This window comes from Aptenodytes patagonicus, chromosome 1, assembly GCF_965638725.1.
Source record: "Aptenodytes patagonicus chromosome 1, bAptPat1.pri.cur, whole genome shotgun sequence".
NCBI lineage: Eukaryota > Metazoa > Chordata > Aves > Sphenisciformes > Spheniscidae > Aptenodytes > Aptenodytes patagonicus.
Window position 1 is genome coordinate 95,889,288 of NC_134949.1, and position 22,030 is coordinate 95,911,317.

At 39.9% G+C, this 22,030-nt stretch overlaps 1 protein-coding gene across 1 annotated transcript in view; it reads left to right on the forward strand.

Moving 5' to 3' along the window:
- The window catches only part of ADGRG7 (adhesion G protein-coupled receptor G7), a 29,747-nt gene extending 11,395 nt beyond the window's left edge, over positions 1-18,352 (forward strand). The window contains exons 3-16 of the mRNA XM_076335174.1: positions 322-453; positions 1,224-1,333; positions 3,758-3,913; positions 4,431-4,522; positions 4,839-4,957; positions 5,042-5,155; positions 6,894-7,054; positions 8,489-8,638; positions 10,634-10,746; positions 12,542-12,906; positions 14,508-14,589; positions 15,599-15,760; positions 16,763-16,919; positions 18,128-18,352. Of these exons, the coding sequence (XP_076191289.1) occupies positions 322-453; positions 1,224-1,333; positions 3,758-3,913; positions 4,431-4,522; positions 4,839-4,957; positions 5,042-5,155; positions 6,894-7,054; positions 8,489-8,638; positions 10,634-10,746; positions 12,542-12,906; positions 14,508-14,589; positions 15,599-15,760; positions 16,763-16,919; positions 18,128-18,352 (2,138 nt within the window). The remainder of the gene's footprint in view (positions 1-321; positions 454-1,223; positions 1,334-3,757; positions 3,914-4,430; positions 4,523-4,838; positions 4,958-5,041; positions 5,156-6,893; positions 7,055-8,488; positions 8,639-10,633; positions 10,747-12,541; positions 12,907-14,507; positions 14,590-15,598; positions 15,761-16,762; positions 16,920-18,127) is intronic.
- The last annotated feature ends 3,678 nt before the right edge of the window (positions 18,353-22,030 follow it).

Genomic DNA, 22,030 nt, shown 5'->3' on the forward strand with positions numbered 1-22,030 from the left:
ACCAAATCTAATTTCTGCCTGGGTAACAAGACTCTGGAAGTGAAGCTTTATAATCTTTTACAAATTTTCTAGGACCAAGGCAGTGAAAATAGGAGAGATGGCAAAAAGTTTGGGCTTTTAGGGTTTCAGTGACTTCATAAATATAACTTGTAGCAGCTCAGCAGCTTGGGTTTAGACAAGATTTACCCAAGTGCTTTTATTTCCTTTAGGGCAAAAGATTCAATGAGTTTCTATTGTCTCAGTACTATTTTATTTTTAAAAATTGGTCCTTGTACTAAAAATACTTAATCTGGATATATGTTTTTTTTTCCTTCTGTGCAGTTAATTTCTGTGAAGCCAGTACTTGCACAGTGAACATTTCTGAAAGCGTTATAAAAAACCTTACTTTTGAACGGATTGTAGTGGGTAAATACGGCAACTCCAAAGAAAAATGCGAACCTGATACTGTGAATGGTATGTGTTTATTTCTTTTCACTTCTACTTCCCAAAAGTAAATGTAAGGTTTGTGAAAGATGTCGGATTATTAGAGTCAGGACACCATAGCTCAGGCAGCAGGAGCGCAAACCTTTCCACACAGCTTTCTACCCCAAATGCAGAAAATTTAAGCTACACACGCCAAGTTGTACCTGTGCCTGTCTGGGACTGGGCTGAGAGTCAGTTAATATCTGCTCCTGAACAGCCTTTTGATAGAAAATTAATCTATTTATATCCTACTATTTAGCATTAGGATTCAGGATGCTTTCCATCCTGAACTGTCTCAGCTTTCAGAGACCTTGTAGAGGAGTTAAGTGTTGCACACTGCTCCACATGCCCTTTACATTTCTTCCATGACACAACATATAAACTATGTTTTTCAGGACATGATAAGAAGTCTTTCTGATAGCTCAGTGCTGATGCCTGTGCCTCCTGTTTAAGAGATGTGTTTCTGCAGCTCTAGCAGAACTAAACCTATCTGAATTTGGCATGAATAATGTCAGCCACTCTGACAAGATTGTGTATATGAGTATAAAACACCTGTTCTAAAAAGTACAATAACTAGTTAAATAATTGATGGTCACTTGTAACACTGAAAGACAAGTATTTTACATGCAAACAGAAAATAACACTGGACAGGGTGTCATACCCACGGTACAGTTTTAATTCCCAATGAGGTCATGTGCATGTGCATGTGAGTGAGTGCTTCTGTACTAAATGTGTATCTTCCTGCTTTTACAAAATTACAGGTAACACTTCAATAGCAATCCGGATGTGCTTCAGAGAAGTGAGAACTCCTACTTTAGAGCCCCCCAAAATTCTGAATTGTAATGAAAATCTGGACTCCCTAGCAACACAGGTAATCTTAAATTACTATTTAAACAGTGTCTGAGATTCTGCATAATCCCAAGGAAAAAAAAAAGATATAGGAAATTGAGGCAGGAAATATATATGTGTTACATTTCTTAAAACTTTGCAGAAAGGAAAATGAATGGCCAAAGCCTTTTTCAGTGGCATTCTTGGCATGTGCCTGCTTTGCAAATGGCCTGAATTTCCAACGGTGATTATTTTCTTTTGCTTGGTTTTGCCTGAACACAGCACCCCATTTCATATTTCTTAACTGGCCTGCAATTTCCTCAGCCAGGTTCCCAGTTCACAGCAATCACCTCTGAATGGAGGCGATGCCGACCCAGGATACCAAATCAGCGACAAAGTGAAGGGGATTTGGAGAAAACTGGCATGGGGAAACGAAGTGATGCTGACACTGACACGTTAGGAAGGCTTAAGAGCGAAGCCTTTCCATCCAGTCCTGTGATCAGCTGAACACAGACGAAAACACTTCTGTCCCCTCAAGAATTCAAAACCAAACTCTCCTGTATGAATGACAAACTCTTCCTGATAAAATCCATAAACCCCTAAGCCTTGCTTTAAGGCTTAGCTCTGCCATATCTACAAAACATGGAGAGCTGAACATGACTAAGCGCATTACAGACAGTGACTAGTTCTTCTGCTTCCGCGTTTCGTTTCCTTATCGCTAGTCCCACTTGAAAAAAAAAAAGAAAGAAACCAGCTACAGTCCCTTTAAATAAGAGAAGGCCTTTTCATCAAGCATTTTTGCTTGACTATTGTACGTTCAACCCAATGCTTCACCTGCCTGGATCCTTTGATGGGAAACCCTTGAGCTCAGTATTATATTTTCCCAGTACATAGCCTTCACTAAACGGTTCAAATATCAAATCTTCTCTAAAGTAATATATAACGCTACTAGTAGCTATTTCTAATGCTAATAAGAGACAACATAAGGTTGCAACATAAAGTTACTCTGCTGCCGTGAGTAATTTGGGGTTTTGTTAGGAGTTGTGATGTGGCGCTGCCACCTAGTGAGCCTAGGGCAGCTCGGGGTGCACAGGCCACTGCTGGGAAACGGGAGGAGGAGGTGCTCCTGCCAGTAATCCAGAGCCCAGGTTTAAAGGGATTTTATTCCTTTTAAGTACAAATATTTACTTCGAATACAAGGTCGTGCTAAAAGTCGGAAGTAAGAATAGTGAAAATAGGCGTTCACGATGTACTGTTTGTTCATGGTGCATATGCAGCTGTTTTCAAGACAAATAATATCGTCCCCGGTAATGATAAATGCAAATTTCCTTCCTCCCTATGCAACGCATTCACCTTTCTTTCCTACCATCCCAAGCTTTATAAACACTTCAAAGCTGCATGATTGAATTAATCTTGATTTTGATAGCTTCCCAACATAAAAAATTTAGGAACAATTCAGTTATTGAAGCTATTCATTTAAGCTATTCATTGATCGGATTAGAAAAGTGATGACTTGATACACTGTTTAGCTGGTCTCCATAGACTGTGAAGAAAATTCTCCTGATGATTAGCAGATTTTCCATCTCTTTAAGTCTTAAGCTATACCTTCATATAACATACAGCTAATGCTTTATCTTTTTTTGTGTTTAGACTCTTAAGATACTATAGACATTTACGCTCTACCCATTAAATGCTAACTGACTTGAACTGGACCCAACCAGTGTTTCTAGAAATTCTTATTAGTATCTCCAGCACCAGAATATTTTCTTTGTTTTTTCTACATTTATTCCAAGCTGACACTATATACAATGTACTGAAGTGAGGATAATGTTCTCGGTGCAGGTTATGAGCACTGTGTTGAGGAGCACGATTATTCCCGATGACATTTCTCAAGTTCCTCTGATGGCTTCTCAAAAAATCCCATTCTGGTTATTTAAGGAATAGTGAAAGGTGTACAGAAGTTTACAGACTCAGAAGCTCAATGACCTCAAGACAAAGGGGAGGTCCTGCTGCTGTCTACAGCAACCTTATGGCAAGGTGTTGAAAATGATGGGGCCAGGCTCTTCTTTGAGGTGCACAGTTTTAGGATGAGTGGCAACCAAGACAAGTGGCAACATGGGAAATTCCAATTAGATAAGAGAAAATTTTCCCCCTTGACACTGGTCAAACACAAGCAGGTTTCTGAGGGAGGTTGTGGATATTCAAAGTGAGCCCCTGAGCAGCCTGGTCTCAGCCGGCCCTGTTGGGCTAGGGGACTTCCAGGGCTCCCTTCCAACCCAACCTACTCCAGGAGTCCATGAAATCATCCCCTAGGGAGAATTTGCAAATGCTGTGTACTTGACATGAACAGAAACAATTTAGACCACCAATTACTTGTATATGTTGATTTTATGTGAGAATGTTATAAAAGTGGTGACTCTTTTTCTTTTTCTCATTTTCTTTCTGTTGAATGGCATTTTCCTAACAGGTTGAAACTGCGGAGTCCAGCAGTGTTTCAGCTATTGCAAGTAATACCCAAATCCTCACCTCCATGCCAGACCAACTAACGACACAGAACATCTCTGCTGCTGCGAACATCGCAGTGCAGATTCTGAAAAAGCCAAATATTTCAGAAGACTCTCAGGTGAGACTTATTAAGACCAAAATAAGACTTTTGTGGCTTAATATTTGGGATATCAATTCTGCCCCCCCTCTACCAGCAGAAGGAACACTCTCCTTCCTGTAATTGTATATAACACCGCAACCAAATGCATTCATTTTGCCATTCAGCAGAGTTAGTTAAGTGGCCTTGAGTGCATACTTGTAGAATCACTGCTGGGTCAGTTCTCAGAGGTGAGTGTAAATTTGTTTCTTATCAGCTGTTTAGACTTGCACATATCTGAAATTCTAATATAAGCATCATTTGATGTTTAAGTTAATAATTCAATCTTTACTGTCTAAATTAACAAGTGTGGTGTTTATGAACCCATGGGCGCAAAGCTTGTGTTCTCTCAAATGGCATCCTGTACTTTGTTTACTCTGTTGTGTGTACTTTCAAGCAATGCTTATTAAGTGTTCTTACTTTGCCCATCCACTATGTAGCACGTAGGGTGATTTATTTCAATTGCATTTTAATACTGTCTTTTTTCTGCTTGTCTCAGGCATCTGTGACAGTAATGGCTACAGTGAGTCAACTCTTGGATGCCAACGAAACAGAATTCAACCACGGTAATCTTGTCAATGTTACAACAAGGTAACTTCAGCTTTTGCCATTTTTTTAGATGTAGTAAACTGCATTTTCCCTTCTGTTTCAGGATGAAAGTCGTTCATGGACAAGTCAAAACATTTTTAGTGTTCAGCTCCAATATGCAATTTCATTGATTCAGTAGATTTATACCAACATAAACAATATTGGCTGGATTTTTCTGCTTTGGAGAAGGGATGAGAATAGGGAATGAAGAGCAGTTTCCATTGGAGAACCAAATCAGAGAGGAAGGTCAGAAACTGAGCCTGTAGCTGTATGTTAACAAATAATGGTAACTTTTATCCCACTCATTATTTCAATACAGCCTCACGAAAACATTGGAGGAATTTTCTTTGGCTGGCAACATCTCGCAGCCCAACGTTGCAATCCAGTCTGCTCCACTGAAATTAAGCTCCTCTACGATTCTGTTTTCGGCACAGAGAGGTAAGTCTGTGTGTGTTGTTGGATTTACCTGGACAAGGCGGTATGTACCATAAATCCTAATGCATCCACTGCTAATTTTTGCAGATACAGCACTGGAATATTATCAGTCAACAAAACTAGAAATACAGGAAAATGTCCCTGGGCTTATTGGTGACCTCAGTACAGAAGTTCAGATACTGTTCAACATTATAAATAACAGTAAGTTCTTTCTCCTACTGAAAACTGCGCCTGGGAAAATTTTGAATGAATATTCACTAAAAATCTCCTTTGAAAAAAAACCCTTAGCCAATATAAACAATTACATATTGTTTTTTATGCATACTGATGCCATATGGTGGTACAAGAAAAGCACATGTCAAATGAGCTGGATAATCTTATTTAAAGATTAATGCACACGTATAGATTAATGGCCAGAACGCTTTTGGTGTTTGGGACTTTTCTATTTGTTTTGTTTTTTAAAATTGAGAATGTAATGAATCTTTGGCCATACCTCTACAGACATCAAGATCAAGAGCTAGTACATACGTACCTTGCTTGAAAATCCAAAGACATCAACCTTTTCAACTGAAATTACTACTACTGTCAGGTGTCAGCCAGGACATACACATTCTCACACCTACATATTGGGATAGTCTTTAATGCCACGGTCACATGGGATTTTTCCAGATGTCCATCACTTACACTCTGCAGTGCTCAGAGGATAAATTGGTGTTGCCCAGGAGGGGAAAAAAAAAAAGCTTATAGTTCCTCTGCTTCATTTGCTGCAGAAGCTGGTGGGTGTTGGGGAGCTGAGCTTTGAACATGTGGATTTCTATGACATGCTAAAAATCACAAGTTTCAGACTGGGCACCTGAAACCAGCAGACTTGTCCTCAGTCTCTCCGTATAGTGACAGTAACACTAAGACATCACAGCACAAGATTATAATGAAGGTGAAGTTTGTGGAGCGCTTAGACATCATAATGCTGAACATCTTTTGTATACAAGCCCAGAGGGAAATGAATAATGCAGTCCTCTCATCAGGGTTAGAAAAGACTCAAAGAGATAAATCAGGTAGCCCCACACACCCAGCAATGACAATTAAAAAAACACTGAATAGCTCATTAACTGGTCACTGTCCTTTCTGTTCACTGTTCCAGACAACAATCCTGTGGAAAAACAGTGTGACCATGAAGCCTTTATCATAATGCCTGTATATCATAACACTTCCCTCAAGAGAGCTAGATTGAATGCACAGCTTGTCTTAAAAAAACCCAATTTCTTCAATATTAAATGCACAATTGTGACTTTTTTTGATATAAAGTTACATTAGTCTCTCTTGATGATGAAATCAGAGAGAGATCAAATCAGTGTCTCTTGATCTTAAATAAAAAGTATAAAATCAAGAACAAAATCCATTATATAAACCAGGATTTTTGCTTCCTCACTTAAGTAACAATTTAGACTAGCGATTTAAATCACTTAGATGAAATCTCTCTAATTTGGTAGAAAAGTGCAAAAGAAACAAAGTCCAAAAGTTGGATCTGAAGGCAAAAGTCCAGCCAACCTCTTTTATCCTCTGACTTCCTATTATCTGTAAATGTCCCTGGTGTTACTATTTCTTATTTAGTGTTATTAAAAGCCTGGCCATTTGGCGTATGTGTATATATTGGGATTTAGGATATTATTTTCCTCATTACCGGTATTTTTCCCCAGAAATGACATAAGAGAAGGGTAATAATTATTTTCACACTCCACCTCAGCAAAAATTGAAGATGACTCTCTTGAGATTCATGGGAAGAGAAGCTCTTCTCTACTTCTTAAATGGATTCTAAATAAATATCTAAACAAAAATCTGCTGTAAATACTGGATGTGTGAAACAGCATAGGCTTCTTCAAAGGCACCAGCTTCTCTGATATCTGCTATCCATACCTACTTTTCTGTTTGCCTTGCGAAGGTTCATCAGACAATGGAAGAGTTGGCTTTGTCCTGTATCAAAATGACAAACTCTTCCGGTCAAGGATTTATCAGAGTCATGGTAGTTTCTCTAAACAAATCGTCTCTGGCAACATTGATGGTGGAAGAACCAGTGGTGTTGAAATAGCTTTCAGTCCCAAGGTAAGCCTCTGTACAGAAATGCCATCTTCAGCTTGAACCAGAGGCTGCCCTTGCCCTACTACCTGTCTTCAGGACTTAGGGAAAGAGATTCAAGCAGAGGGGTTTTTTTTGGCATACTGCCTTGATTTCTGGCAACAAGCAGTTGAGGGAGTTTGTGGGATGTATAGGTGACATAAGTGAAGGGTATTTAGATAACGTGGCATAGAAAACATTTTTCAACTTTTGTATTTAACACCTGATGTTACTGACTCAGTACTGCTAAACTAGGATGTCTGCAAGCAAAACTGTATACCAGAGTGGATTTGTCCTAGGGTAGATTAGTCCTAAATCAGGAATGAAAAAAGTCAGGTCCCTGGAGGACAATTTTTCTTTCCAGAAGACTATCAAAATTTTTGAAAACAAGTAAAAGTCAATGTGATTGGAATAGCCCAATACACCTACCAATGTGGGGAGTGTTCATTTTTCATACCATCTTTTAACTCCTGCTTCCAGTTAAAATCATTGTGTTTTGTTTTGACTTCCTCCCCTAGGAACTGATTCCAGATGTTACTGCCTTCTTGTAGGAAATGCTCTATGTGAGTGCCCATTTGCCCAAATAACTGAATTTTTAGATAATATGTACTCATGTTTAGCATGGTTTCTCCAGAAAACAGTAGTTGGCTGCTTCTTACAATATTTAACAAAGGTTTGAAGCTCAAATACATGCATATGATAGATCAGTAATCATCATCATGGATCCATACAGTTAAGTGATCCAGGAAACACATGTCATTTCTAAGGAAATCACTGAAACAAACTTATAATTTATTTTTTTACTCCTACTTTTATTCCTTATTTTTAATTGAACTACCTAGTACTGTGAATAGTTGTTTTCACTGCTCATTTGCACTTCAAGCTGCTCGTTGCTTATTAAAAAGCAGTTCTAATTGCAGTACCCTGCAGAAGTATGTTGTCTGAAAATGACTGCATGCAGTTTGACATATGACTGCATGAGCACCGCCGTGCTGCAGGAGTGGAGGGGATGGTTCACAGCATTTATCATTGTTTGCTTCCTGTTACAGTGTGGATTCAGCTCCGGTTAGCAGTAATTTAATGCTACTAATATCTGAAAGCTGTTGTTTGGCTTACACAGAATTCATCTGGCAGTTGTTTAATGCCTAGTCAATGTGCATCTGAACCGTAATTACCTGAATAATTCACAGAAATGGGTAATTTCATTGGCAATCTTGACTGAGAAAGGCACACAAAGTAAGTTCAAAATGCCAAATTATGCTGCTATTGATGTCGTTCATAAGGTTTACTGGAAACCCCATAAATCCCTTAGTAGCTGTCAGCTCCCCTTTCAGAGGATAATAGTCAGTACACACCGTTTGCTGGTGCATATCTGTTTATGTTTCTGTAGCCACTTTTTCTTCTTGCAATCCCAATCCATAGTACAACACATCCGAACGGCAGCTGCGTGATCATGCCTGTGTCTTTTGGGACTATACTGTCAACGACTGGAGCACCGCCGGCTGTGCAAAAGGAAGAGACCAGTTCTTGAGATGCAGGTGTAATCACACTACTAATTTTGCTGTCCTGATGGTAGGGCGTTGTCCTTTCTTGAATGGGAAGAGTTTGTTGGTTTTTTTTCATTTGTTTGGTTGTTTTCAACTGTAAGAGCAGCATGCCAATGTAAGGGCATAGGCACGCCAAGCTAGAAGGCACAGGAGTTTAAGATGTCCCCACGTACTTGTTTCCGACCTGTGGCAGAGCTGGCAAATTGGAACATGCGCGTTGTCCCCAGGCTGCTGGAAAGCCAAATGTATTGGCGAGTCCTGGCTTCCTCTGATACAAATTGTGGCTGCACCCACCTGCCTTTGCACCCCAGCAGCAGGGAAGTGCTGGCGCAATTAATTCCTCTTGCTCAGCTGTGGTAGCTTCCAGCTCTGCACCTCCACTGCTGCAGCTGATTGTTAAAAGAGTGTATGTCTAAACCCTAAAGTGCCCCAAGAGGAACAGCAGAGTAGCTTGCGATCTGTCTTAGCTGTGGTACTGCCTTCTCTTGGGTAAATAACTCAAAGAACTTAGCATTAACTACTTTCTTTGCTTATATGTTTATAAAAAGCAAACACTCTGTAAATATTAAGCCTGCTATCATTAAGTTTTATATATTGCCCTCTTGCACGAGCAAGACTATTTAGGAATGACTGTCTCTCTCTGACGTTTGTTATTCTTTCAGTATTTGTCTCAGCTTCTCTAAACAAAACACTCCCTGGGTAAAATGACATGTCTGTGATCATTGACTTCAGGAGTGACAGGATTTCAGAGTTTCTTTTTATTCTGTCTTCCTAGAACAGCATTTCCAGATTTGTAATATTTACTTGTTTCTGTATTTCCCTTTATCTTATGCATGGCCTTATTGCATACAATGACTATATTCTAAGAGAAGATTCCCACCCATTTATGCAAAGACAATGGTATTTTCTGTTTCACTGAATAAGTTTACATTTACTTGCTGCTTTTTTGCCACTATACAAACAAAGACTGGTTTTGATTTGTAGTTCTTTACAACATCTTACCTTAGACCTTATAGAATCATAGAATAGAATCACAGAATCATTTAGGTTGGAAAAGACCCTTAAGATCATCGAGTCCAACCATTAACCTAGCACTGCCAAGTCCACCTCTGAACCATGTCCCTAAGCACCACATCTACACATCTTTTAAATACCTCCAGGGATGGTGACTCAACCACTTCCCTGGGCAGCCTGTTCCAATGCTTGGCAACCCTGTCGGTGAAGAAATTTTTCCTAATATCCAATCTAAAACTCCCCTGGTGCAACTTGAGGCCATTTCCTCTCGTCCTATCACTTGTTACTTGGGAGAAGAGACCAACACCCACCTCGCTACAACCTCCTTTCAGGTAGTTGTAGAGAGCGATGAGGTCTCCCCTCAGCCTCCTTTTCTCCAGACTAAACAACCCCAGTTCCCTCAGCCGCTCCTCATAAGACTTGTGCTCTAGAGCCTTCACCAGCTTCGTTGCCCTTCTCTGGACACGCTCCAGCACCTCGACGTCCTTCTTGTAGTGAGAGGCCCAAAACTGAACACAGTATTCAAGGTGCGGCCTCACCAGAGCCGAGTACAGGGGGACAATCACTTCCCTACTCCTGCTGGCCACACAATTTCTGATACAGGCCAGGATGCCATTGGCCTTCTTGGCCGCCCGGGCACACTGCCGGCTCATGTTCAGCTGGCTGTCGACCAAAAGTTCTCAGAAGTCAAAATTCAGAATGCACATCAATGTGAAAAGTTAAAACTACTCTCTCCAGTCTGTGTCACCTTGCATTTTTCTATAAATGATTTAATCTGCTATTTTGCTAAATATTTGATTGACAACATTAAGTCCCTTCTTGGAGTTCTTCACAAGCTTCTCTAGTTTTGACGTCTGGAATAATTTTGAGTTGAAAATTTTGGTAGTGGCTACCAACAGTCATAACTTTACTAAAACATTTTCATTTCTATGTGCAAGTAGAAACACAAATCTTAGAAAGAAAATTCTCTCTTCTCATCTTATAACTGATACAATTTGTTTTCTAGGCCTTTCAGATAAAATATAAATATGCGAAGCCTTTGGAGTACATTTCTTACATTGGTGTTGGATTGTCCATTGCCGGTCTGGTCATTACCATTTTGTTTCAAATATTCACTAGGTAAGAGTGAAGATGTAAAACTGCAAGTATTTTACACTAAGTTACAATATTTTGCTCTGTATATAGTTTGAGGAAAACAAAGAGAGTACCCAGTTTAGAACATATTGCAATACTATTGATCAGCAGGTAATGTTAAAAAAAAAAGAGCTAATGATGTAGCATAGCTTGGGAAGTAAGTGTGGCTTCCTGCTTAAAGTGAAGACACAAGATGTCTCAACCATACCACTCACCTAGATGAAACTTTAACCTTTCTGTTAATGTTAATCTTTTAATGTGAGGATATCTACATATATGTTTATTATTCAATAAATCCACCTTCAAAAATGTGCGATTTGAAAAGAAATGATATAACAGAGTATGGAAGAGCCCAGTCTGGTAAAAGGCCAAGCCTTTCATAGGAAACACTGGGCATGGCTGCTGACAAGAAAAATCTTTCCATCGCTTTGACAGGGCAGCTCACCAGCTGTAAGATAATAAAGTGGGCAGTGTGCTACTGAGGATTAGGTCAAGGGTTGATCATTTTACCATGGACTCCCATCATCATGTCTAAAAATTTGACGTCCGGCTTATGTCCCAGAGTGACATGTGTCCCATCTACATGGGGTAAAGGCAGTCTGCCATTTCTGTTGCATTTCATGTCCCCCGCTGTCCCGCTGACATCTCTGTTACTACCCTGGGCAGGCAGTTGACAGCACAGACCCAGTGCTGTATATTGCTATGTTGATCCATGCTACACATTGAGGTGTTTAGTTCATTACTCTCACTTAATATTAGGCTTTTAAAATGTATAACAGTATTCCACCACCAGCATGACCTCCTTTTTATTTTCCTGTATGCCCTGTACCCTGGTATTACCAGTTACCAATAAGCCTGTTATGTTGGTGTCTTCATTTAAGGCTAGTCATTTCAGCCCACTGTCTTGCCGCTTAGACTTTCAGCATTCATGTAGAAGCATATATATCACTCCTCAGGTCCTCTTCTTGCTATCCTATTTAAATGTTACTCTGCTTTCTGTTGCCTGTTTCATAGTTTCTATATTCTGTTGCTTTCTGTTTATAAAACACCTGTAGAGAACAGATGATTTCAAAGCACCATGATTATACAGCAATGTAGGTTATGTACACTGCTTGTGCTACAGTTTTATTGTGAGTGACTTAACTCAGATACAATTGCAGCAAACTTGCTTGATGGATGTGCCCGTGATTAATGGTGTCATGTGATTCCCCCTTGAACAAAGAGCAAAGTCATGCCAACAGAGTTGTAGTTATTGTAGATGAATGCATGTTTCTCATCCTGCTTGCACTAATGTAGATTTGGAGCAATTCCATCACGGTCAATGTATTTTAGATTGTAGGAGCTTCCAGACTCTGCCTTTTAAATGCATTTATAAGACAGCATTTGGAAGTGGAGGTTTATTATTCTCTTTTACCTTGAAGAGTGTTTAGAAACACTTGTCTTAAGCTATTCCACCTCTTAACACTGAAGAAAAGGATTCTGAAAAGAGCAGAGTGGAAAAAAGAAAATGCATCCCAACTGCTGTTGGAAAGGGCCCAGTCCTAAAAGGTGCTGGGTATTCTCTGTTCTAGTTGAAATCAGACACAACTGATGGATTTGGTAAGTTGTCTGAGAGTAATGACGGTGTAGAATTCTGTAAACAAGTTATTGCTTTGTTTTCTGTCTGTATTAAAGACCGCACACTCTAGCTTGCTTTTAATGTCAATGGAAATGAGGAAGTATTTTACAATTTTTCTTATTTTGCTCTACTTTTTTCTCCTAAATGTATTCCTACCAATAGGAAAACTCGGAAGTCGTCTGTAACGTGGATGTTAGTGAGTCTCTGTTTCTCTATGCTCATTTTTAACATCATCTTCATCTCTGGAATTGAAAACCAAAATGCCAGGAATCACAGCAGCAATACCACCAGCTACTACCAGCAATATCTTCCTTATGATACCGACAGTAACACCTTACTCACATCTGACGTGGTAGATCCTCCTGCAGACTCCTGGTGTACGGTCGTGGCTGTCCTACTGCACTACTTTTTGTTGGCGACATTTATGTGGACAGCACTCAATTCTGCACAGTTGTACTTACTGCTGCTTAGAGCCATGAAGCCCCTGCCTGGACACTTCCTCGTAACCATGTCAGTAATTGGATGGGGTAAGATTTGAAGTCATATATGGCAACTCTTACCAAAGTATCAGTACATAGTACATTCAGGGAGAGTTGTAAAGATAGTAGATCAGTAGAGAGCAATTATAATCAGTATCTCTCTGGTTTGGCGCAACATGATTTAATAAATAATCTCCCATTACTGCTCACACAACTGGTATAAGCTGAGCTCGTTTTCATTGTCCTGTTACGGCACTGAAACTGATAGCTTGTTCACTAGCACAGCAACTTAGGTCTGTTGCATGCAGGAGGAATTTTCACAGTAATCAAGGCATTCAACCATCTGTTTCTCTCAACTAAGTAAAAAATCTTTCAGACACAGTGATTGCATATATGGACTCAAATTCTTCATTTAGATATCTTTGAGATTCCTTGTGACCTCAGCCAGAGCCTTGCATGCACCCAAAAGCAAGGACTGACCGACACTATTTGTTACGTATTAATAAGCAAAGAGCACATTCTTAAGACAGTACAGCAGTTAGCAGCAACACTGCAAGCTGAAAGGGAACTACTTGGAGGACTGGAGACAGATGCCCACTAGGTAAAGTAAAAATCTCAGCCTCCTTCAAGAAACTTTTAAAATACAGAGTACGGTGATACCTGCCTTTTCCGTGTTGTGTATTCAGCTTGTGTGGTGTGTTGTTTCTGATGGCATCTACCAAGCAGTTTTAGATCCTGATTGTTTTATTACTATGTTTTGCATTTGGGTGGAGGTAGAGGCAATTCCTCTAAAAGTTTTAGAATTTGGACTGCACGTGCAAGCCAGAAAACGTTCAGTGAAAGCTATCTGGCTACGCTTCACTGTGCTCCATGTATATTTGCATGACAGCACAGCATTAGGTTCTTCACTGTGTCCCATCACTAGTTACACATGTCCGAAATAGCATGATTCTGACTCACTGCTTTTCAGACCTACTTTGAGAGCACAGCAAATACTTGGCAGTCTGGAAGATCGCTAGTAGGGCTGAAGGAGGGAGAGAAGAGGAAAAGACTTTAAGAAGCATGCTTATTTCACAGACAAAAACTTGTGTGGGAGGCTCCTTCCCATGAGATGTGCCACTTAGACTCTTCCAACAGGTAGGCAGGAGACATGGAAGACAGGAAGCAAAGCAAAGGCATCGAGGAGGCAACCCCACACTGCCATGCTTCTCGGAGGGCAAAAGTTACCCTCTGCATCAAGCTGGTATGAAATGTAATGGTGCTTGGTGCAGAATTTTTCTTAAATTACTTTCCCACTGCCGACAAGAAGGTAGGATTGCACAGCTGTGATGAGGGAGTCAGTACAGCACAGGAGTGAGTTTGCTCTGTCACCATTGGCATTGTCTTTGGAAGCTGTTGTTGAAGCGCTTTAATGGCAAAAATCAGCAAGTCATGGACATGAGCTGTCCTCAGAAAAATAGTGCTCACAACCCTCAGTCCTGCCTTTTCTCTAGGCTATTAAAACCCCACTTAGCTTAGTGCAAGGGAGATGAAACAGAGCTCTTAAAATCTATGGATTTTAGGAGGCAAGAAGCTGTTTGTGTGGAAGGGAGATAAGGTATGCCTATGCAACTGAACAATAAATTTCTAACGTCTCTCCTATTAATTAGGAATCCCTGCTGTAGTAGTTGCAATAACACTTGGAGCTACTTACAGAGAAGGAAAAGCTTTAAACTACCGGCAGGAAGAATTGTAAGTTCATGTATTATTACAATACTTGCTATCCCACACCTTTTGTGATGGCTTATTATTAATACAATTCTAGATTTATTGTTGGTATACTATTTTGTATATCTAAGTACTTAAAAGAAAACAAAACTCTTCACTCAAGCTAAACATTCACTATAAGGAATTGCAGTTTCTCCCCACTAAGGATTCAGGGAACTGGATCCACATCTGCCTTGAATCCTCCTGCAAGATCCCCTGTGACTTTAAATGGAAGCTGTAGATGCTCTTAGCCTAACTGAAATTCAAGACCTTAATTTAAGTGCATAACTGCATTTCAGCACCTAAACTTAATCCTCCCATTTATTTAAAATCTTTCTGGCCAACATAACTATATCCCTATTTACCCTGTGTTTTTGGTATCTGCATTCATTTGAGTGCCCACATACCGAAGCAGGCTATCAGGCTTACAGTGTACCTTGGTGATAGTGGATGATACAGAACAAAGGTAGACTTCTTTCGGAAATGTAAACACAAACCCCCTTCCACATGGTGGCCATCTCATGATACTCATTTAAGGAGTGTTGACTTCCAATTTGAGATTATTTGGCAACGAAAAAAAGAGGTAAAGATTATTGCAGGATAACCCTGTCCTCCTGAAGTTGCCCCTGTTTTTGTTTCAACCTTTGTCCATTAGGTCTCCCCTATTACTCTTTAGCTCTATTATAATATATACCCTAAAGATAAACTTGCATATGATGGCCAGGTACCTATTTGGTTAGTTATATTGCACCTTATTATATTTCTCTACGCAATTTGTTTGATAAATCATTTTGCATTCCCCAGAGAAAGAGAAGCTTGATTGAAAGCCCTCAGTTCTCAAGGAATGGTTGCCTTCCAGAGATAGGTTAACATGATGTAGAAAGCCCTATGAGGTCTTTCAGGATGAAAAATGGAATATTATTTTGTTTTGTTTTGGTATTCTGAATAATGTGTCTAACAAGTCTTTTGAAATGGTCTCTCTTTATATTAAAAGTTGCTGGCTTGCAGCACTGGATCAAAATCAGAATTTCAGCGTGCAAAAGCCCATGTTGTGGTCATTCCTTTTGCCAGTAGCACTCATACTCCTGTTTAACATCATCATCTCCATCAAGATCACAGTCTCTGTGATATGGAAGAAGAACGAGAATTTGACAAGGTGAGATGGCATAGGACTCCTCAGATCTTTCAGCAAATGTATTCCTCAGTCTCTTGTCACCAGCTCAGACTTGTCACAAACTCAGATTTTTGACAAAATCTTTTGCTTTAAAGAAATGTACACTTAAAGCAGTCAGAAAATGAATTCCGTTGTTGCAATGGGTCGGACTTTGTTCAAGTGCATATCAATGAACACATTTCAGGCTTTTGCCCCCTTCTTTTTTGGTTGCAGTGTTATTCAACTTCAATGAAGCTTATCCCCGATTTAAATCAATATAAGTGAAAGCAGAGCTGGGTCCAGCCAAATGAGAATTATGAATTTCTCAGCACATCTGAATGTCAGGCCAGTTCTCTGGCAGCTTTGAAGCAGATTTACTTGCTCAATTTTACATCAACACTCCATATATTGTCACAGGCTGCGTGTCACAAACGCTGCAGTGTACATTGTATTATTTAAAAGGTATTTGCTTTAATTTTTATTAATCCCATGGAACTGATCTGTTCAACAAAACTTTGCACCATTTCTTCATTCCTCTTACGTACAATTTTCATGGTTGGCGCAAACCAAAATACCTTATCTCTGACTCCTCTCAGGCTTGAGAGAAACTGGATATCCAAACTTCATTGGCAGCTTATTCTTATATTCAAAATTGAGCACATTTGGATTGAAGTTATAAGCATTCTAAAAAGCTTATACTAGACAACGTATTAATTTTCAATGCTTCTTGTTGCCTTGCTAAACCTCACTTTTTTGTTAAAGAAAGATACATCCAAGCTACGTATTCCAAACACAGATTATTCTGATAAGCTTGGATATATTTCTTTTTCTGGATTTCTTCTCTGGATGATACCTCAAACATATGTAGGGAGGTGTGTGTTCTCAACTCACCTGAGTAACACATCTTTGCACCACAGCCCTCAATAAATAAAATAGAAAGTTTAAAACTCAAAAGACATTAAATGGTATAGAGAAAGACTTAATAACTTTTTGCTGTGTTTCTAGGAATAAAAAGGATTCATTTATGAAAAAGATGATTGGCACTATCTCTATAGTTGTAGTGCTCGGAATCACCTGGACGATAGGCTACCTCATGTTAATAAGTCATGAAGAAACAAGTCTGGTTTTCAGCTATCTGTTCTGCATTTTGAATGCTACCCAGGTAAAGTATTTAGCAATTCTGAGACTAATAATTGAGATAATGAAAAAGAAGATGTCGAATTTATTTGTTCTATAGCTTGCTATAGTCTGCGAACTTGTTGGAAAGCAGTTACAGGGATTCAGAATTTTTGTTCAGAAAGGGATGCTATCCTTCTTGTAGGGATGCTATCCTTCTTGTCTGTCACTCATAACACTTCTCCCATTGTGCAAATCAATGTGGGATTTTATTTCAAGGTCACCACTGAAAAGACCTTCCTGTCTGAGCGGCTTCTCTTACACCAAATCATATATAAAATTATATTCAGAGTGAGTATCAGGAAAAAACTTCCGCATCAGCTGTGGGAGAGTCCCAGGGAAGTAACTAGAGCTTCGTGGCTTCGCAATGATTCTGGCTAAAAGCCTACAGGAAAGCATCTGCCTCTTTTTCTCCCGTGACCCTGCTGGATTCTTGGCTTTATCGTATAAGACATATGAAGTACTTGGAGTAATGGATCGTTCACTATTACACCACTGAATATTTTCTACAAAACAGATAATCGGACATATGTGAAAATCCCCTTATCCCTAAATATTAAGTTGTTTACTATCAGTTTGATGTACCGAAAACTGAGGGCCTGTACACCAGTGGGGATCAGGTCTGCAAACTCTCCGTGCAAAAAGTCCTGAAATGATTGTTACTATACTGACGGATGGATTATACCCGTGATTTACAACTGAAATCATGAACAGAGATAGAATACAGATCCTCCTATTTAAAACCATGAGCCCTTTTTCTTTTTGTAACCCAGGATACTCCCGATTAATGCTTGAAATGAGAATTTAGAAGGACCGGTATAGAAATTTCAAATTCCTGTTTCCCTCCGTGTGTCTGCTTGAATTGCTGATAGGACACACCAGCCACATTTCATGCTTATGGCATGCTCAAGCAGGTCTTACCTTCATCCGATCCAGCAGAGGGTAATAATACGATTGTGAGACACGCTAGCTAATCCATTACAATGTGCAAATGAGGCGACTATAGTTGCAAACCCATAGTTACATGGAATAATTTTTCTATTGAAAGTACTTCTTGTATTTCAAGGTATTAATGTCATTGTTAGTGGTTACTGAAAATTGTTTTGTGGTTGTTTTTCAAGTCAAATAATATTGACTAATCTTTTCTGGTTTTATCAGCAAAATACTAACTCCACACTTCCGTTTACTCTACAGGGACTTCAGATTTGTATTCTGTACACGTTCAGATCACCAATCTTCAAGAAAAAAGTTTCTGAAGTGTTTCCTGTTTTCCAGGTGCCAGAGGTACCACTGTACCTGCATTCAAAAACTTACTACATTTCAAAATCACAGCCTGCAAAACATCCACAGGAAGCTTTCAGATCAACCCAGACTTCTTCAGAGACTATTTCCTTGTCTACCTTCCCCAACTGCAGTTAGAAACCTGGAAATACGTAAAATGCAATCCTGCATTTTTCATGGTTTGTTCCATGTAGACCTCACAGGTATCTCGAATGATGGACGTACTACTCCAACTGCAGGTAGCTGGAAAAAGATCATAAGCCAAGACCACCAGGCAGCAAAAGCAGGACCACAGGCTAGCAAGACTGTGCAATTGTTAACCAGCAATGCCGTGCTAGATCCCCTTGATACTACTTGTATTGCATGTCACCGAGGAAGGTCTTTGAAAGGAGTTGAGGTTATTATAGTTTTATATTACAGTAAGATGTATAGAAGTTGCTCTATTTATGCCCTTCTCATTTTTCAGGCCTGTTGAGCATGTTTACCTAGCCTATGCACTGTAGCTCTCCTCTCCCTTTTGTAAGAACAATTTCAATTTAATTGGAAACCAAAAGGTAAATCAACAAACAGCTCAGTTCTCGTTGGCTCTGGGTCCAAATTCTACTTACTACGTCCATAATGTGTTGGCTTGGTCTTTACAGAAGAAAATCTGTCTCTTAGAATGGTCTTTTAAATTTCCCAGCTACCACTTCTTTATTATAAATGGTAATTAGACAAAATATTCTCTTTTCATATGAGAAAATGAAAAAAAGAAGTTAGATGCTTGAAGAAACAGGCTAGGAAAGAAATTCGTTATAAATATGTAACATAGGTCCTATTCACATCACCCCCAGCACTAGCCTGTGATAGGAAGCAGGTTCACTTTCGGGGGCGGATGGGTGTTACCAGAATAGCAGCTGGAGTGCTTCCGTTAGCAGCCTGCTCTGAACTGACTTTGGGCTGCACCTTTCTCTCAGTTTCTCTGTCCTTTGGCTTTACGGGGAGCTTGGAAGAGGGGCCCCTTGACCTAGGCATTAAGAGTTTGGTTTCTAAACTTAGGCTGTAAGTAAATATAAACCCTCCCCCTTCTCCATCCACCTTTTATTAATATTGCTCAGTACAAAAAGGTTGAAAGCAACGGCAAAGGGAGAGGGGAGAAGAGTTTCTGGCTGTTGAAGTGAGGAGTAAGGGAAGAGGAGAGTACCTTGACGGAAGGAAGCGTATGGTGGCTTGAGCACAACCGGTGTGTGAAGCTCAAGCAGCTCATCCCACTTTGTGACTCCAAGCAAAGCAGTAAGGCCCACTGTAGTGGGTTCTTGTCTAAGGAATGGGAGTAGTTATACTGACTCATCCCATTCTCCCCTGCGTGAGAAAAAAGCCTGAGAAGTTTATACAGGTAATTCTAAAAAATCTTATTTCTTTATTCTGTTCTCTGAACAAATATATTTGTATGTTTTGCCATCTCTGGTTTTAATAAAATAGGAACACTATGTTGAATTCTAAATAATCTGGTTTAAGAGTGGTCAGATTTACCTCCCTCTCTCGTTTTTTTCTGAGAATGAACGTGGTGTGTTTTGAAAACTTCCAAGCTGCTCCAAGTAAGGTCACGGGCATGATCAAATGCGATGGCTGAACATTTAGGGATAGCACCTCTGAGTACCCTGGGCATCGTACATGAGACTTTCTGAATGTTTTCATAGAAGTGTTTCAGTGGTCCTGAGAAGTTCTCCGTGTCTTAGGAATCCGTGTTCTCTCTATGAAGCAGAAAATAAATGTTCTCTAGCATTCATAAGCCTCCAAACAGAGCAGTCGTATCAGATACAAGGCTGAAGTTCATCACCACTGCTCCAGAAAAGGCAGAGAACGTCATTAATAGCTATCTAGGAAAGGTAATTCATACTTTTTTTTTGGACAGGAAGTTTATGTTTCTATGGGCATCCATTTTTTTATTTGTAAATCAAATGTATAATACCTGCCTTTGACAATTCCTTCAATTTCATTGAAGAAAGAGTATTTTAGAAATTACAGTGTGGTTTAGGAAGGATGATATTTGGTCGTGTTGTAGAACACAGCTAGACACTGTGAGGATGGCTCCTTAAATGAGTGATAATATTTTCTAGGCTTTGATATTTTTCCCCACAAACAAAAATATTCTCTAAAGCACATCCCATTTAATTTTGAACACAGCTCTTTTAAAAAAACTAATAAATATATTGTCTCCATATTATACCAAAAAACAAGCAAAAACCCCAAGAAGAATATGAAGAATTGAATTGGAAAAGTGTTGACTTTTTACTAATTTAATTAAACATCCTGTATCTAGGTATTTCAGATGTTAATAAAATGCTGTTATAGCCAACACTGAGCACGTCTCACCTAATGGAAAACATTTTCAGCATAAAAAACCCCAGAAAATTATACATTTTATGGCTTTTTTTTTTTCGTCCAGGGAATCCTAATTTCATAAGTGGAACGAAGCAAAATGATTTTTTTCAGGTTATATGCTTAATTGTTACAGGAACAATAGTTCAGCTCTTATCTACACGTGGAATATATTGATCTTAATAATGTAGTGAACTTTGGCATTCTTTGTGATATGTGGGCTTTACGGATCACAAAGTTTCTTCTTGTTAACACTTTGGAAACACTGCTTTGATAAAGAAATGGATTGGAGAAGGACTGAATCATCAGTACAAAGGTATGAAATATGAGAGGCGGAGTTTATGTGTGTAATGGATGGAAAAGTCCTATTTTCCAGATCTCTTTCCTGTATTTTTAAAAGCAAAGAGACGAACTTTATTTTTGGTATTGAAAATGTGCAAATTATTTCTAAATATTTTCTAATACTTATCAAATAAGCCTCCTGAACCACTCCCCTCCTCCTCCTCAAAATATTCAGAATTAAAAACACCTATTGTATTAAGCTTTTTTCGCCCCTCTTTCCATTTCAGTGGTGCTGAACACCTGCTTATCGCCAGCCGGACTTCTTGTTACACTCCTCTAAGCAGAGACAAAGCTCTAAGCAAAGACAAAAAAATCAAACTCCTATGACTTTTTTCTTGCCCCAGCAGAAATCGCCATTTGGAAGCCTCGCTTTTCAAGACACTAAAGAAAAAGGTGTCTTTTCAGAGGCATCTCTAACTCCAGGAAATGACTAACTACAGTTGTGCTTTAGCTAGCTCCGCATAGGTACTCCCGTCACGCGTACTAGCACGTGTAGCTTCACTTATAAATGAAGCAAGGCAGCAGGAATCTGAAATATCCTAGAGCAGCAGAAGGCCCAGTTCCAGCAGCTCTGGGAGAGGCGCGCTCAGCAGTCCCTCCCTGCACCTTTAGCAGAGAAAACTCAGGAAATCAGCTGCAGAGCCACCCCTTTCTCTCTTAGGTGGACAAGGTTAGTAGCGACTGCCTGGAAGGGTAGTCTTATCACGGAAATGGCTGTTCCGAGGATGAAGAGGCTCTCTGCGCGAGGGTGGCGGCGGCCGACAAGTCGCGTGGAGTTTCGCGGCTGACCTTTCACCCCAGCACCGCCAGCATACGAGGGCCAAAGCTTGCGTTGCGACGCAAATCCCCCGTCACAGCGCTCCGCCTGAACCGTCGTTCGCCGTTGTTTTGGCCACGTCTCCCACGGTTCGGCTGCAGCCGGACATGCCACCCCCAACTCCCCCCGAGGGCCGGGAGAAGGGGCGTTACTCTTACCTCAGGGGTGCGCGTTAGCCGGATGACCGGCTTTCGGGTTCCGGGACAAGAGTCTGAAAGGTTTTTGCCCCAAAGCCTGGCTATTTGGTAAATACCGGCTGAAAACCACCCCTACGGGGGTGGCAGAAAAGAGTGAGG